This window comes from Pecten maximus, chromosome 11 (assembly GCF_902652985.1).
Source record: "Pecten maximus chromosome 11, xPecMax1.1, whole genome shotgun sequence".
Classification (NCBI taxonomy): Eukaryota; Metazoa; Mollusca; class Bivalvia; order Pectinida; family Pectinidae; genus Pecten; species Pecten maximus.
Window position 1 is genome coordinate 32,965,538 of NC_047025.1, and position 18,749 is coordinate 32,984,286.

Genomic DNA, 18,749 nt, shown 5'->3' on the forward strand with positions numbered 1-18,749 from the left:
CTCGATCTTTTACACATTTGCATTAATTCACAGAGATACAAAACTCTGTACATTGCTTGTACATCATGAGCTTTATTTTTCTAAACATTACTGATTACTATTCCTCTTTTGCTTATTATATGCTTTTATAAAAGTTTTGTTTGAACATTTTCCCTTTTTTGATAAATTTCATGATTTTAACATTTACCAAAAAAAATGATGATTTCCAGAGTTATAAAATCGGTGAAAATTGTAAGTTGTTATAACTAATCTGTTATCAATTATATTTGGTGTGAAGCTTGATCGCGCTACTTGTTACATTACAGAAAAAGGACTGTTCTCGGGAGCTTACCTAGCAGTACTACTGTATTGCAGTTAGTAGCATTTACCACATAATATACATAATTACATTGTGGTGTAAACCTCACCTCTTCCATGATGCGGCGAATTCCTTCCCTTGGGGCATCAGGATAGTTTTTAGGGTCAACAGACAGCAGCTTCATCACCTTCACTTTACCTCCGGGACATCTAGCCCAGATATCAGTAAAAGTGCCACCGCGATCAATTGCAAACTGGAACCTGTTCGCCATTTCAAATCTCACTGTTGTTTGCAAATAAGAAATTTTAGTAGTCATAAAAACAATCAAATATATTATAAATGTACATGTAATGTATATACATATCACTCTGGGCTTAAAAACGAAAATGCAACATACATGTGTAGTGGGTAATCAAAAATATATTTATAGTGAAGACAGATATATACCAACCTTTGTACAGTTCTGTCCTGTTCTGCTGACATCTAATAATACTGATCTCACGTTCTTGTTATTCACCTGTTTCCCCACGTTCACGTACCGTCGTACGTCCGTTTCGTCAGTATTGATTTTCTGATTGTTTGTATTTGTGTCACTTACTCACTACAGAATAAATAAAATTGCACAATCACCTCTTAAATAAGAATAAACAGGAAAGAAATATTATTTCTGAAAAAGTCAACTTATTGCAGCACAGGAACAACACAACAACGAGAGTTCGGGTGTTTTATTTATATATGAGTTACTTCCCTTAGTATACTCTCTCTCCAACAAAGTGTATGGAAAAAGAAAGTAGACGTCGACAGGTTTAACGCTACATAGGCCTACAAATTCTAAAAAGATGTCTGCGAGGTTTACTCGGCTTCTTGGGACCTGTGCTTTTAGGCGCTTCGTTACTATAAAGGGTCATGTAAACATTGCGCCAGAACTGCAGATCAACCCCGTGACGAAAAGGCAACTAGCAACAGGGAATGCTGATCCTGCGTAAGGTCTCTAAGGACACAGGGGCTTGACATGTTCCAATGACCCAGCGATACTAAATCCAAGTCTGAACAATATCAAAATATTCAATGAACAAGTCTAGCATTTTGTTGTTGACTGTCATTTAATTTAAGTTTCACCAGTATGTTGATGATGGTTGTGATATATTGTATATCATACCATTTCAAATTTCAAATGATTTGTAATGAACCAACTGTTTAATAACCTTGTATCATAAAACAGGACCTCTGTGACTGTCCATCCTTTCGACTATCAAGTATGGCCAGTATTTACAGTCTTCTTTTTGGACTAACATATCGTTCATATATAAAGCTATGAACTTTAATAGGGGTATCTGTATAAGATTCTACAAACATTTAGAGAATTCAATTTCTGATGTAATCTATAATGTTTAATATTTTTCATAAATTGTCTACTCTTTTCATTTCAGGTTTTTTGCTATGATGCAACAGGCAAGGGCAAAACTACCTGACGATCAAAAGCAAAGGTAAAAATGAATTGCAAACTGACAGACTGCAATGTCCACAGTTCTAATTGTAAATGTTCAAGGAGTAGTAGTGTGCAGCCAGCCGGGATCGAACCCGTGACCTTTGGCTTACTGGTCCCCCGCTCTACTGACTAAGCTAAAGGGAAATTCCCCTAGCCGGAAGCTAGAAGGTGACCATACAACTATGTACAGTATTTACAATTAAACCCCGGGCTGCTACACTGCTACACTACCTCCTTCAAATGTGTTCACCCTGAACACACCAATCCAGGTTCTATCTCCAAGGAAGCCTCTTGCTTTCATTTGGAGTGGTCTGCGGCACCAATGTAAAAGTTCAAGGAGTAGTAGTGTGCAGCCAGCCGGGATCGAACCCGTGACCCTTGGCTTATTGGTCCGCCGCTCTACCGACAGAGCTAAAGGGAAATTCCCCCTAGCCAGAAGCTAGAAGGCGACCATACAAATATGTACAGTATTTACAATTAAAACCCGGCCTGCTACATAATTATCTCCCCTTATATATACCACTATGTATATGGTCAGCTCATTTGATAGATACATTGTACAACTAGTTTGTTTGCAGGAATAATTTCGTAAAAGACTTAAAAAATTGCAAATTAGAAACATTTATAATATAGTTTATTATTTAATATTTCGTATCTGACTGATAATTGTGACTTAAGTTTTCCATATATTATGCTGATCTATATTCATCCCTCCAGATATCTTAAAAAATCAGATTTTGTTATACTACCTAGGTAAGGTAATTTTGATTGGTGACTGATGCAGAGAACCAGTAAGTTTAATTTTGATTACATTGTACATCTTAAAATACTAACATTCTTGGATTATATCCCTTTATGAACTTTGTCTAAATATCTGCACTTTCAGTGCCATTGTGTCGCATAGGGAAAAAGTCAATGGTGTGGACATACCCCTTTGCCCCCAAAATTTTTGATTAAAAGGGGGTTTTCCCCCTTTTGGATCCCCCAGGGGCCCTTATAGGGTTTTTATCCCCAATGGGGATATCCCCTGATTCTCCCAAGGGGCCCCTTAGGTACCAATTTATTAAACCCAATTGTGATTCCCGGGAAAAAAACCCCATGTGTGCTTTCCCCGGGTGTGAAGTTTTGCCCCCTTGGTCCCCCTTGTATACCCCAAATGGGTAACCCGGGAAATTTTTTGAAAAAGGGTGGTCCCCGGGTTAATGACTTTTCCCAAATTTTGTACGGTGTATGACCCCCAATTTTGAAAAGGCCCCAACTGGTTTTAAATTTATTTTTAAAATGGGAATCCCCAATTTGTACCCCCCAAATATTTCCCCCAATTTTTTATATTTTTGGGAGGGGAAAAACCCAGGGAAATTTTATTCCCCTTGTGTAAAATTAATGGTGGTTAAAAAAGAAACCTTTAAAACTTCCCCAAGGGAATTTTTTAACCCCCTTTAATTAAACCCCAAAATTTGGGGAAAAGTATCCCCAGAGTTAAACCCTAAATTACCCCCTTTTGGGGGCTTTACCCGGGAAAGGGCCAAGAATACCCCCCAAAGAGGCTCCCAGAGTTTCCAAAGGAGGGAATGATGATACCCATTCAACTTTTCCCAAGGAAATAAAAACTTTTTCCCCAATTTTTTGGACAAAACCTCTTTTCCCATTTTTGGGAAAATACAAATTTTCACTATAAAAAAAGGATCCAAAAAAGGTTAATATCAAAAATTTTTTGGTCGTGCAAAACCCAATTTATTTAACCCAAATTTTAGTTGATACCCAATTTTGATACCCTGTATGTTTAAAAATTTAGGGGTAAAAAATTGGGGGCACACCCCTGTTTTCTAAAACAATTGCTTTTTTATTTAAAATTATAAGACCCAATGTGGTTTACCGGGAGTATTGAAGGGGCCCCCCAAAGTTTTTCCCCCAATTTTTTTAAAAATTTAAAAATGTTTTTGGGCAAAGAAACAACCCCCGGGTTTTCTAAATTGGTTTAAAAATTTTCCCCCAAATTGATAAAATCTCTGTATTAACCCCCCAATGAAGTGATTATCCCAATGTAGTGAAAAAACCCAAGGAATGACTCCCCCAAAGTAGTGAAAAAGTTGACTACCCAATGTATTCCCTCCCCAAGTAGGAAACCCATGTAGGCCCAATCCCAATTTTTTTTGACAAACCCCAGGGTAAATGAATATACCAAAGAAGTACTCCCCAATGAAAGGGGGACTACCAATGTAATAACAAAACCCAATGAAAGGGACTATCCCCAATTTAAAGGATCCCCCATGAGGGGCCAAACCCCCAATGTAGGGACTCCCCCCAAAGGGAAGACTCCCCAAAAGGGTGGGTAATTTCCCAATGAAATGACTCCCCAAAAGGGGACTAAAACCCAATGTGGGGGATACCCAATGTAGTGACAAAACCCAATTGTCCCTTTTGACTCCCCATTAATTACATACCCAATGAATAAACAAACCCCAATTAAGGATTTCCCCCCCTTTAGGGGACTCCCCCCAAATGAGTCACTCCCAAATTTAAAGGCATACCCAAAAAAATACTACCCTAAAGTATCCCCCCCTTTTTGTGATCCCCAATGTAGTGACTTTACCCAAGTGTAAACTTTTCATCCCAATTTTGGGGACTATCCAATGTATTGACCCCTTTTAAATGTGGGGATTCCCCCAAATTTTTGGACTACCCAATGAAAGGTGACTATCCAATGTAGGGCTACCCAATGTAGGACTAAAACCCAATGAAAGTGCCCTAACCCAATGTAGGGATTCCCCCAATTTTGGGGGGACTAAAAAAATTTTGGAAACACCCAATAAAAGTGACTCCCCAAATGTGGGAACTCCCCAAGGTAGTGACTACCCATGGGTGACTACCAAAATGTAGGGGCAACCCAATGGTGACTATACCCAATGTATTTGACACCCAATGAGTGATCCCCAATGTAGTGGATTCCCAATGTATAATACCCATGTGGGGATCCCCCAATGGGGGGATAATTAAATCCCCAATGTGTGAAACCCAATTTTAATGACTAACCCGTATTTGATTTATCCCATGTAGTACTCCCCCAATTTTAAAAAACTACCAAGGTAGTGAAACCCAATGTAGGAAAAACCCCAAATTTGAACTACCCAATGAAGTACTACCAAAGGGTGTGACTACCCTTTTAATGCACCCCAATTAACCCCATGTAGTGACCCCCCCAAATTGTAGTGCTCCCCAATTTTAAAAAGTGGGCCCATACCCAATGTGGGAAATTCCCCCTTAAGTGACTCCCCCAATGTATGACAAACCCCAATGTAGTAACTCCCCAAGTGGGAAACCCCCCAAATGTAGGGACAAACCCAAATGTAGTGACTTCCCCCTTAATTGACTCCCCGTAATGACTATACCCAATGTAGGCCAAACCCAATTTTGTGACTCCCCAAATGTTTGCAAACCCCAAATGTGGGACAAACCCCAATTAGGAAACCCCCAGGGTAGTGACAAACCCCATGTAGTCCAAACCCCAATGTAGTTACAAACCCAATTTGTGATACCCAATGTAGTGACAACCCCCCCATTTATTGCCCTACCCAATGGAGTCCCCAATGTAGGGATCCCCAGTAGTGATTACCCAATGTATTGCTCCCCAATTAGTGATACCCAATGTGTGGACAAAACCCAAATGAGGACAAACCCATGTAGGATTAACCCAATGTGACTACCCAATGTATTTTACTAAACCTGTAGTGAACCCCCAATTTTAGTGACAAACCCTTGTAGGACCCCCCAAAGGGGGTGACAAACCCAAATGACTACCCCCAAATGTAGGGGAATAAAACCAATGAAATGCCCAAACCCAAATGAAATGACAAAACCCAATGAAGGTGATTTCCCCAATTAGTAAACCCCAATGAAGTGACTACCCAATTTTGGGGACGCCCCAAATTTGAAATGCTCCCCAAATGAAATGACATCCCCAAGTAGTGACTACCCCAATTTTAGTGACCCCCCAAATTTTTAGTGACAAACCCAATGAAAGGGGACTATCCCCCAATGAAATAAACTATACCCAGGGAATACTAAACCAATTATTTTATCCCCCAATGGTACTCCCCAAATGAAGTACTATAAAAAAAAGTCCCTCCCCAAAAAAAAGTATTACCCAATTTAGTACACCTGTAGGGGGAAAAAACCCAAAGGTATTAAAGATCCCTTTATGACCCCCCAAAAGGGGGAAAACCCAAATGTATTTATTAAAACCCAATGTTTTAATACCCAATGTATTTACCCCCCCGGGGTGACTACCCTTGTAGTGATTTCCCCAAATGTAGGGGATTTAACCCAATGAAATTGATTTCCCCCAAATTTTGGGTGATAAAAAATGTAGGGCCTCCCAAGAAGTGATTCCCCAATGAAAGTAACACCCAATGTATTTGACTCCCCAAATTTGGGGACTCCCCAAATGTAGTGAAATCCCCCAAATTAAGTGAAACCCAAATTTTAGTGACTACCCAATGAAGTAAATCCCCAAATGTATTTAACCCCCAAAGTAGTGACTCCCCCAAGTAGTGTACCCAATGTAGTGACTAACCCAATGTATTAAATCCCCAAAATGTATTGCCAAAACCCAATGTAGGGGACAAAATTAACAATGAAGTGACTACCCAATGTAGTAAAACCCAAAGTAGTAAATACCAATGTGGGACTTCCCCAAATGTAGTGACACCCAAGAAGTACAAACCCAATGAGTGACTACCCATGAAGTCATCCCCAAAGTAGTGACCCCCAATTAGTGACTACCCAAATTGGTAGGCCCCCCCCCCCAAAAACCCCCCAAACCCCCCCCCCAAAACCCACCCCCAACCCCCCCACCCCCCCCCCCCCCCCCAAACCCCCCCCAAAACCCCCCCCCCCCCCCCCCCCCCCCAAACCCCCAAAACCCCCAACCCCCCCCCCCCCCCCCCCCCCCCCACCCCCCCCCCAACCCAAAAACCCAAAAACCCCCCCCGAACCCAAGGGCCCCCAAAAACCCCCCAAACCCCCCCCCCAAAACCCCAACCCCCCCAAACCCCCCCCCCCCCCCCCAAAACCCCCCCCCCCCCAAACCCCCCAAAACCCCAAAAACCCCCAAAACCCCCCAACCCCCCCAAAAAACCCCCCCCCCCCCCCCCCCAAACCCCCCCCCCCCCCCCACCCCAAAACCCCCAAAACCCCCAAAACCCAAAACCCCCAAAACCCACCCCAACCCCCCCCCCCCCAAAAACCAAAAAACCCCCCAAAACCCCCTCCCCCCCCCCCCCCCCCCAAAGGGCCAACCCCCCCAAACCCCCCCCCCAAAACCCCCCCGGGAACCCCCCGGGCCCCCCCCCCCCCCCCCTTCCCCCCCCCCAAAAAAAACCCAAAAACCCCCAAAAAACCCCCCCAAAACCCCCCGGGCCCTTTCCCCCCCCCCCCCCCCCCCCCCCCTTTCCCCCCCCCCCCCCCTCCCCCCCTTTCCCCCCCCCCCCCCCCCCCCCCCCCCCCCCCCCCCCAACCCCCCCACCCCCCCCACCCCCCCCCCCCCCAAAACCCCCCCAAAACCCCCGGGGGGGACAACCCCCTTCAACCCCCCCAAAAACCCCCCCCCCCAAAGGTCCCTTCCCCGGGAACCCCCCCCCCCCCCCACCCCCCTTTCCCCCCCCCCCCCCCGGGGCCCCCAAATTCACCCCCCCCCCCCCCAAAATTTCCCCTTTTTTTCCCCCCCCCCCCACCCCCCCCCAAAACCCCTTAAACCCCCCTTAACCCAAATCCCCCCCCCCCCTCCCCAAATTAACCCCGGGGCCCCCAAAACCCCCCGGGCCCCGGGAAACCCCCCCCCCAAAAACCCCCAAAACCACCCCCCCAAAAACCCCCAAAAAAGGGGCCCCTCCCCTTCCCCCCCCCCGGGCCCCTTTCCCCCCCCGGGGGGCCCCCCCCCCCCTTCCCCCCTTTAAACCAACCCCTTGGCCCCCCCCCCTTTAAAACCCCCCTTAACCCCCAAAAACCCCCCTTGTCCCCCCCTTTTCCCCCTTTTCCCCCCCCCCCCAAACCCCCACCCCCCCCGGCCCCCCAAAACCCCCCCCAAAACCCCCCTGTTCCCCCCATTTACCAAAAAAACCTCCCCCCCCCCCCCGGTTACAAACCCAATTTATTACTCCCAATGTAGGACATACCCAATGTATTGACTTAAACCCAAATGTGTGACTCCCCAATGGTGACTATCCCCAAGTAGTACTCCCCAAAGTAGGGGACACCCAATGTATAAAAAAACCCCAATGTAGGGGACCCCCAAATTTGTAGTGACGCCCCAATGAAGTGACAAACCCCAAGGGTAGTGAACCCATTTAGTGACTTCCCCAAATGCGTGGACTACCCTTTTAAAGTGACTCCCCAAGTAGTGACTCCCCAAAGCAGTACATCCCCAAAGTGTAAAATACCCAATTTTAGGACAAACCCAAGGTATGACAACCCAATGAAGTCACTACCCAATGTAGTGACTACCACTAATGAAGTCACTACCCATGTAGTGACTACCCCAATGTAGTGACTACCCAATGTAGTGACTATACCCAATGTAGTGATTACCCCTATATAGTGACTACCCCCCTATGTAGTGACTACCCCCTATGTAGTCACTACCCAATGTAGTGACTATACCCAATGTAGTGACTACCCAATGTAGTGACTATACCCAATGTAGTGACTACCCAATGTAGTGACTATACCCAATGTAGTGACTATACCCAATGTAGTGACTACCCAATGTAGTGACTATACCCAATGTAGTGACTACCCCTATATAGTGACTACCCCCCTATGTAGTGACTACCCCCTATGTAGTCACTACCCAATGTAGTGACTATACCCAATGTAGTGACTACCCTATGTAGTGACTACCCCCCTATGTAGTGACTACCCAATGTAGTGACTGTACCCAATGTAGTGACTGCCCAATGTAGTGACTACCCAATGTAGTGACTACCCAATGTAGTGACTACCCAATGGAAAGTACTACCCAATGAAGTTCCCCTTTATAAACCCAATGTAGTGACTCCCCCCTATTGTGATACCCAATGAAATTATTTCCCCCCAATGTGTGATCCCTTATGAAAAAGGGGACTACCCAATTAGGGACTACCCAATGTAGTGACTCCCCATGAATGACTATCCCCAATGTAGTGACTCCCCCATAATGACAAACCCAAATGTAAAAATCCCCCCTGTAGGCTACCCAATGTATGACACCCAATGAAGTGCTACCCAATGAAAGGACTACCCAATTTAAATGACAAAACCCAAGGGTAATACTATCCCCAAAAGAAAGGACTACCCAATGTAGGGGACTACCAATGTATTGACCCCCCAAATGAATAAATTACCCAATGGGAATTGGGACATACCCAATTTAATAAACTATCCCCAATGTAGTGACTACCCAATGATTTACCCCCCAAATTTTTAAAGTACCCCCCAATTTAAAGCAAACCCAAAAAAGCAACCCCCAAATTTAAAGGAAAACCCAATGTATGATAACCCAAGGAAGTACCCCCCAAATTTCACACCCCAAAATTTTAAAAAGTCACCCCCCCAATTATTTGTCCCCATGTAGTGATACCCCCAATGTAGTAAATATCCTTTTTAAGTGACTACCCAATTAGTGACTTTTCCCAATGTAGTGATTATCCCCAATGTAGTGACCCCCCAATGTGGGATTCCAAAAGGTATTGACAAACCCTAAGTAGTGACAAACCCAAAGGGTTGTAAAATACCCAATGAAAGTGACTCCCCAAATGTGGTGACTCCCAAATGAAAGTGACTCCCCAATGAAGTGACAAACCCCAAATGGGGGAAACCCAAGAGGATTCCCCAATTTGAAAAAAGTGATTACCCAATAAAGGGAAACCCAATGTGGTCCCAAAGTAGGGGATTCCCCAAATTTGTAGTAATTACCCAATGTAGTGACACCCAAGTAGTGAAATACCCAAGTAGTACAAACCCAATGTAGTAATCCCCCAATGTATTTAAACTACCAATGTAGGGACTCCCCCCAAATGTGTGACTACCCAATGAAGTAACTCCCCCAAATTTGTATTTTGAATACCCAATGTGGAATCCCCCAAGTAGTGACAAAACCCCAATGGGGGGCATCCCCCAATGTGTGATTACCCCTATAAGTACTCCCCCCTTTAAAGTGACACCCCCAAAAATGTAGTATTTCCCCAAAGGTAGGGGAATACCCAATTTTTGATTCCCCCAATAGGACTACCCCCAATGTAGTGACCCCCCCTTGTAGTACTAAACCCAATGTAGTGACTTCCCCAAATTTAGTGACTCCCCAAAGGGTGTGACATCCCCAAAGGTATACTACCCCATTATGACCCCCCCAATGTGGGGCAAACCCCAATGTCACTCCCCAAATTTTAATTGACTATCCCCAAATTTGTAGTGACCCCCCAATTATTAAAACCCCCCCCTATGTTTATGATTTACCCCAATTAGTTGACTACCCTATGTAGTGACTACCCCCCTATGTAGTGACTACCCAATGTAGTGACTGTACCCAATGTAGTGACTGCCCAATGTAGTGACTACCCAATGTAGTGACTACCCAATCTAGTGACTACCCAATGTAGTGACTACCCAATGAAGTGACTATACCCAATGTAGTGACTACCCCTATATAGTGACTACCCAATGTAGTGACTACCCCCTATGTAGTGACTACCCTATGTAGTGACTACCCTATGTAGTGACTATCCAATGTAGTGACTACCCAATGTAGTGACTATACCCAATGTAGTGACTATACCCAATGTAGTGATTACCCAATGTAGTGACTATACCCAATGTAGTGACTATATCCAATGTAGTGACTACCCAATGTAGTGACTACCCAATGTAGTGACTATCCAATGTAGTGACTACCCAATGTAGTGACTATATCCAATGTAGTGACTACCCAATGTAGTGACTACCCAATGTAGTGACTACCCAATGTAGTAACTACCCAATGTAGTGACTACCCAATGTAGTGACTATACCCAATCTAGAGACTACCCAATGTAGTGACTATACCCAATGTAATGACTATACCCAATGTAGTGACTATCCAATGTAGTGACTACCCAATGTAGTGACTATCCAATGTAGTGACTACCCTATGTAGTGACTACCCAATGTAATGACTACCCAATGTAGTGACTATCCAATGTAGTGACTACCCAATGTAGTGACTATACCCAATGTAGTGACTATCCAATGTAGTGACTACCCAATGTAGTGACTACCCAATGTAGTGAATACCCAATGTAGTGACTATACCCAATGTAGTGAATACCCAATGTAGTGACTACCCAATGTAGTGACTATACCCAATGTAGTAACTACCCAATGTAGTGAATACCCAATGTAGCGACTATACCCAATGTAGTGACTACCCCTATATAGTGACTACCCGATGAAGTGACTATACCCAATGTAGTGACTACCCAATGTAGTGACTACCCAATGTAGTGACTACCCAATGTAGTGACTATACCCAATGTAGTGACTATACCCAATGTAGTGACTATACCCAATGTAGTGACTACCCAATGTAGTGACTACCCCAATGTAGTGACTACCCAATGTAGTGACAACCCAATGTAGTGACTACCCGATGTAGTGACTACCCAATGTAGTGACTACCCAATGTAGTGACTACCCAATGTAGTGATTACCCAATGTAGTGACTACCCAATGTAGTGATTACCCAATGTAGTGACTACCCAATGTAGTGACTACCCGATGTAGTGACTACCCAATGTAGTGACTACCCAATGTAGTGACTATACCCAATGTAGTGATTACCCAATGTAGTGACTATACCCAATGTAGTGACTACCCAATGTAGTGACTACCCAATGTAGTGACTATACCCAATGTAGTGACTATACCCAATGTAGTGACTACCCAATGTAGTGACTATACCCAATGTAGTGACTACCCAATGTAGTGACTATACCCAATGTAGTGACTACCCAATGTAGTGACTATACCCAATGTAGTGACTACCCAATGTAGTGACTATACCCAATGTAGTGACTACCCAATGTAGTGACTATACCCAATGTAATGACTATACCCAATGTAGTGACTATACCCAATGTAGTGACTACCCAATGTAGTGACTATACCCAATGTAGTGACTACCCAATGTAGTGACTATACCCAATGTAGTGACTACCCAATGTAGTGACTATACCCAATGTAGTGACTACTCAATGTAGTGACTATACCCAATGTAGTGACTATACCCAATGTAGTGACTACCCAATGTAGTGACTACCCAATGTAGTGACTATACCCAATGTAGTGACTACCCAATGTAGTGACTACCCGATGTAGTGACTACCCAATGTAGTGACTATACCCAATGTAGTGATTACCCAATGTAGTGACTACCCAATGTAGTGACTACCTAATGTAGTGACTACCCAATGTAGTGATTACCCAATGTAGTGACTACCCAATGTAGTGACTACCCAATGAAGTGACTACCCAATGTAGTGACTATACCCAATGTAGTGACTACCCAATGTAGTGACTACCCGATGAAGTGACTATACCCAATGTAGTGACTACCCAATGTAGTGACTACCCGATGTAGTGACTACCCAATGTAGTGACTAGCCCCAATGTAGTGACTACCCAATGTAGTGACTACCCCCAATGTAGTGACTAACCAATCTAGTGACTACCCAATGAAGTGACTACCCAATGTAGTGACTACCCAATGTAGTGACAACCCAATGTAGTGACTATCCAATGTAGTGACTATACCCAATGTAGTGACTACCCAATGTAGTGACTATACCCAATGTAGTGACTACCCAATGTAGTGACTATACCCAATGTAGTGACTACCCAATGTAGTGACTACCCAAAGTTGTGACTATACCCAATGTAGTGACTACCCAATGTAGTGACTATACCCAATGTAGTGACTACCCAATGTAGTGACTACCCAATGTAGTGACTATACCCAATGTAGTGACTACCCAATGTAGTGACTACCCAATGTAGTGACTATACCCAATGTAGTGACTACCCAATGTAGTGACTACCCAATGTAGTGACTATACCCAATGTAGTGACTACCCAATGTAGTGACTATACCCAATGTAGTGACTACCCAATGTAGTGACTACCCAATGTAGTGACTACCCAATGAAGTGACTATACCCAATGTAGTGACTACCCAATGTAGTGACTACCCAATGTATTGACAACCCAATGTAGTGACTACCCAATGTAGTGACTACCCAATGAAGTGACTACCCAATGTAGTGAATACCCAATGTAGTGACTACCCAATGTAGTGACTACCTAATGTAGTGACTATCCAATGTAGTGACTACCCAATGTAGTGACTACCCAATGTAGTGACTACCCAATGTAGTAACTACCCAATGAAGTGACTACTCAATGTAGTGACTACCCAATGTAGTGACTACCCAATGTAGTGTTATGTTTATATTCTTGTTTATAGACACTACAAAGATTTTGTTATCTCTCTACTCAATGTAGTGACTGCCCAATGTAGTGACTACCCAATGTAGTGACTACCCAATGTAGTAACTACCCAATGTAGTGACTACCCAATGTAGTGACTACCCAATGTAGTGACTACTCAATGTAGTGACTACCCAATGTAGTGACTACCCAATGTAATGTTATGTTTATATTCTTGTTAATAGACACTACAAAGATTTTGTTATCTCTCTACTCAATGTAGTGACTGCCCAATGTAGTGACTACCCAATGTAGTGACTACCCAATGTAGTGACTACCCAATGTAATGACTATACCCAATGTAATGACTATACCCAATGTAGTGACTACCCCTAATGAAGTCACTACCCAATTAAGTCACTACTCAATAAAGTCACTACTCAATAAAGTCACTACCCAATATAGTGACTACCCAATGTAGTGACTATACCCAATGTAGTGACTATCCAATTTAGTGACTATCCAATGTAGTGACTATCTAATGTAGTGATTACCTAATGTAGTGACTATCCAATGTAGTGACTATCCAATGTAGTGACTACCCTATGTAGTTACTATACCCAATGTAGTGACTATACCCAATGTAGTGACTATACCCAATGTAGTGACTACCCAATGTAGTGACTACCCAATGTGGTGACTACCAAATGTAGTGACTACCCAATGAAGTGACTACCCAATGTAGTAACTACCCAATGTAGTGACTACCCAATGTAGTGACTACCCGATGTAGTGACTACCCAATGTAGTGACTAGCCCCAATGTAGTGACTACCCAATGTAGTGACTACCCCCAATGTAGTGACTAACCAATCTAGTGACTACCCAATGAAGTGACTACCCAATGTAGTGACTACCCAATGTAGTGACAACCCAATGTAGTGACTATCCAATGTAGTGACTATACCCAATGTAGTGACTACCCAATGTAGTGACTATACCCAATGTAGTGACTACCCAATGTAGTGACTATACCCAATGTAGTGACTACCCAATGTAGTGACTACCCAAAGTTGTGACTATACCCAATGTAGTGACTACCCAATGTAGTGACTATACCCAATGTAGTGACTACCCAATGTAGTGACTACCCAATGTAGTGACTATACCCAATGTAGTGACTACCCAATGTAGTGACTACCCAATGTAGTGACTATACCCAATGTAGTGACTACCCAATGTAGTGACTACCCAATGTAGTGACTATACCCAATGTAGTGACTACCCAATGTAGTGACTATACCCAATGTAGTGACTACCCAATGTAGTGACTACCCAATGAAGTGACTATACCCAATGTAGTGACTACCCAATGAAGTGACTACCCAATGTAGTGACAACCCAATGTAGTGACTACCCAATGTAGTGACTACCCAATGAAGTGACTACCCAATGTAGTGAATACCCAATGTAGTGACTACCCAATGTAGTGACTATACCCAATGTAGTGACTACCTAATGTAGTGACTATCCAATGTAGTGACTACCCAATGTAGTGACTACCCAATGTAGTGACTACCCAATGTAGTAACTACCCAATGAAGTGACTACTCAATGTAGTGACTACCCAATGTAGTGACTACTCAATGTAGTGACTACCCAATGTAGTGACTACCCAATGTAGTGACTACCCAATGTAGTAACTACCCAATGAAGTGACTACTCAATGTAGTGACTACCCAATGTAGTAACTACCCAATGAAGTGACTACTCAATGTAGTGACTACCCAATGTAGTGATTACTCAATGTAGTGACTACCCAATGTAGTGACTACCCAATGTAGTGACTACCCAATGTAGTGACTACCCAATGTAGTGTTATGTTTATATTCTTGTTTATAGACACTACAAAGATTTTGTTATCTCTCTACTCAATGTAGTGACTGCCCAATGTAGTGACTACCCAATGTAGTGACTACCCAATGTAGTAACTACCCAATGTAGTGACTACCCAATGTAGTGACTACCCAATGTAGTGACTACTCAATGTAGTGACTACCCAATGTAGTGACTACCCAATGTAATGTTATGTTTATATTCTTGTTAATAGACACTACAAAGATTTTGTTATCTCTACTCAATGTAGTGACTACCCAATGTAGTGACTACCCAATGTAGTGACTACCCAATGTAATGACTATACCCAATGTAATGACTATACCCAATGTAGTGACTACCCCTAATGAAGTCACTACCCAATTAAGTCACTACTCAATAAAGTCACTACTCAATAAAGTCACTACCCAATATAGTGACTACCCAATGTAGTGACTATACCCAATGTAGTGACTATCCAATTTAGTGACTATCCAATGTAGTGACTATCTAATGTAGTGATTACCTAATGTAGTGACTATCCAATGTAGTGACTATCCAATGTAGTGACTACCCTATGTAGTTACTATACCCAATGTAGTGACTATACCCAATGTAGTGACTATACCCAATGTAGTGACTACCCAATGTAGTGACTACCCAATGTGGTGACTACCAAATGAAGTGACTACCCAATGAAGTGACTACCCAATGTAGTAACTACCCAATGTAGTGACTACCCAATGTGGTGACTACCAAATGTAGTGACTACCCAATGAAGTGACTATACCCAATGTAGTGACTACCCAATGTAGTGACTACCCAATGTAGTGACTATACCCAATGTAGTGACTACCCCTATATAGTGACTACCCCCCTATGTAGTCACTACCCAATGTAGTGACTATACCCAATGTAGTGACTACCCAATGTAGTGACTATACCCAATGTAGTGACTATACCCAATGTAATGACTACCCAATGTAGTGACTATACCCAATGTAGTGATTACCCAATGTAGTGACTACCCAATGTAGTGACTACCCAATGTAGTGACTATACCCAATGTAGTGATTACCCAATGTAGTGATTACCCAATGTAGTGACTACCCAATGTAGTGACTATACCCAATGTAGTGACTATACCCAATGTAGTGACTACCCTATGTTGTGACTACCCAATGTATTGACTATACCCAATGTAGTGACTACCCAATGTAGTGACTATACCCAATGTAGTGACTACCCAATGTCGTGACTATACCCAATGTAGTGACTACCCCCTATATAGTGACTACCCCCCTATGTAGTGACTACCCCCAATGTAATGACTACCCAATGTCGTGACTATACCCAATGTAGTGACTATACCCAATGTAGTGACTACCCCTATATAGTGACTACCCCTATATAATGACTACCCCCCTATGTAGTGACTACCCAATATAGTGACTATACCCAATGTAGTAACTACCCAATGTAGTGACTATCCGATGTTGTGACTACCCCCTATGAAGTGACTACCCAATGTAGTGACTATACCCAATGTAGTGACTACCCAATGTAGTGACTACCCAATGTAGTGACTACCCAATGTAGTGACTATACCCAATGTAGTGACTACCCAATGTAGTGACTATCCAATGTAGTGACTACCCAATGTAGTGACTATCCAATGTAGTGACTACCCAATGTAGTGACTACCCAATGTAGTAACTATACCCAATGTAGTGACTACCCAATGTAGTGACTATACCCAATGTAGTGACTATACCCAATGTAGTGACTACCCAATGTAGTGACTAGCCCCAATGTGGTGACTATACCCAATGTAGTGACTACCCAATGTAGTGACTATACCCAATGTAGTGACTACCCAATGTAGTGACTACCCAATGTAGTGACTACCCAATGTAGTGACTACCCAATGTAGTGACTATACCCAATGTAGTGACTACCCAATGTAGTGACTAGCCCCAATGTAGTGACTATACCCAATGTAGTGACTACCCAATGTAGTGACTACCCAATGTAGTGACTATACCCAATGTAGTGACTAGCCCCAATGTAGTGACTAGCCCCAATGTAGTGACTAGCCCTAATGTAGTGACTACCCAATGTAGTGACTACCCAATGTAGTGACTACCCAATGTAGTGACTATACCAAATGTAGTGACTAGCCCCAATGTAGTGACTACCCAATGTAGTGACTATACCCAATGTAATGACTAGCCCCAATGTAGTGACTACCCAATGTAGTGACTACCCAATGTAGTAACTATACCCAATGTAGTGACTATACCCAATGTAGTGACTAGCCCCAATGTAGTGACTAGCCCTAATGTAGTGACTACCCAATGTAGTGACTACCCAATGTAGTGACTAGCCCCAATGTAGTGACTACCCAATGTAGTGACTATACCCAATGTAGTGACTAGCCCCAATGTAGTGACTACCCAATGTAGTGACTACCCAATGTAGTGACTATACCCAATGTAGTGACTAGCCCCAATGTAGTGACTACCCAATGTAGTGACTATACCCAATGTGGTGACTATACCCAATGTGGTGACTATACCCAATGTGGTGACTATACCCAATGTGGTGACTACCCAATGTGGTGACTATACCCAATGTGGTGACTATACCCAATGTAGTGACTACCCAATGTGGTGACTATACCCAATGTAGTGACTAGCCCCAATGTAGTGACTATACCCAATGTAGTGACTAGCCCCAATGTAGTGACTAGCCCCAATGTAGTGACTACCCAATGTAGTGACTACCCAATGTAGTGACTACCCCCCAATGTAGTGACTACCCAATGTAGGGACTATACCCAATGTGGTGACTATACCCAATGTAGTGACTAGCCCCAATGTAGTGACTACCCAATGTAGTGACTAGCCCCAATGTAGTGATTACCCAATGTAGTGACTACCCAATGTAGTGACTATACCCAATGTGGTGACTATACCCAATGTAGTGACTAGCCCCAATGTAGTGATTACCCAATGTAGTGACTACCCAATGTAGTGACTATACCCAATGTAGTGACTATACCCAATGTAGTGACTACCCAATGTAGTGACTACCCAATGTAGTGACTACCCAATGTAGTGACTACCCCCCAATGTAGTGACTACCCAATCTAGTGACTAGCCCCAATGTAGTGATTACCCAATGTAGTGACTACCCAATGTAGTGACTACCCAATGTAGTGACTACCCCCCAATGTAGTGATTACCCAATGTAGTGACTACCCCCCAATGTAGTGACTACCCCCCAATGTAGTGACTACCCAATGTAGTGACTAGCCCCAATGTAGTGATTACCCAATGTAGTGACTACCCAATGTAGTGACTATACCCAATGTAGTGACTACCCAATGTAGTGACTACCCAATGTAGTGACTACCCAATGTAGTGACTACCCAATGTAGTGACTATACCCAATGTAGTGACTACCCAATGTAGTGACTAGCCCCAATGTAGTGACTATACCCAATGTAGTGACTACCCAATGTAGTGACTACCCAATGTAGTGACTATACCCAATGTAGTGACTAGCCCCAATGTAGTGACTAGCCCTAATG

The 18,749-nt window shown here is 43.3% G+C and overlaps 2 protein-coding genes across 2 annotated transcripts in view; one reads left to right on the forward strand and one right to left on the reverse strand.

Annotated features, from left to right (window-relative positions):
• Positions 1-959, reverse strand: part of LOC117337557 (5-oxoprolinase-like) — a 93,732-nt gene extending 92,773 nt beyond the window's left edge. The window contains exons 1-2 of the mRNA XM_033898588.1: positions 750-959; positions 408-580 (exon numbers count right to left, since the gene is read on the reverse strand). Coding sequence (XP_033754479.1) covers positions 408-569 — 162 coding nt within the window. The 5' untranslated portion in view covers positions 570-580; positions 750-959. The remainder of the gene's footprint in view (positions 1-407; positions 581-749) is intronic.
• A 4,207-nt stretch (positions 960-5,166) lies between these two features.
• The window catches only part of LOC117338566 (valacyclovir hydrolase-like), a 34,082-nt gene continuing 20,499 nt past the window's right edge, over positions 5,167-18,749 (forward strand). The window contains exon 1 of the mRNA XM_033899924.1: positions 5,167-5,181. Coding sequence (XP_033755815.1) covers positions 5,167-5,181 — 15 coding nt within the window. The remainder of the gene's footprint in view (positions 5,182-18,749) is intronic.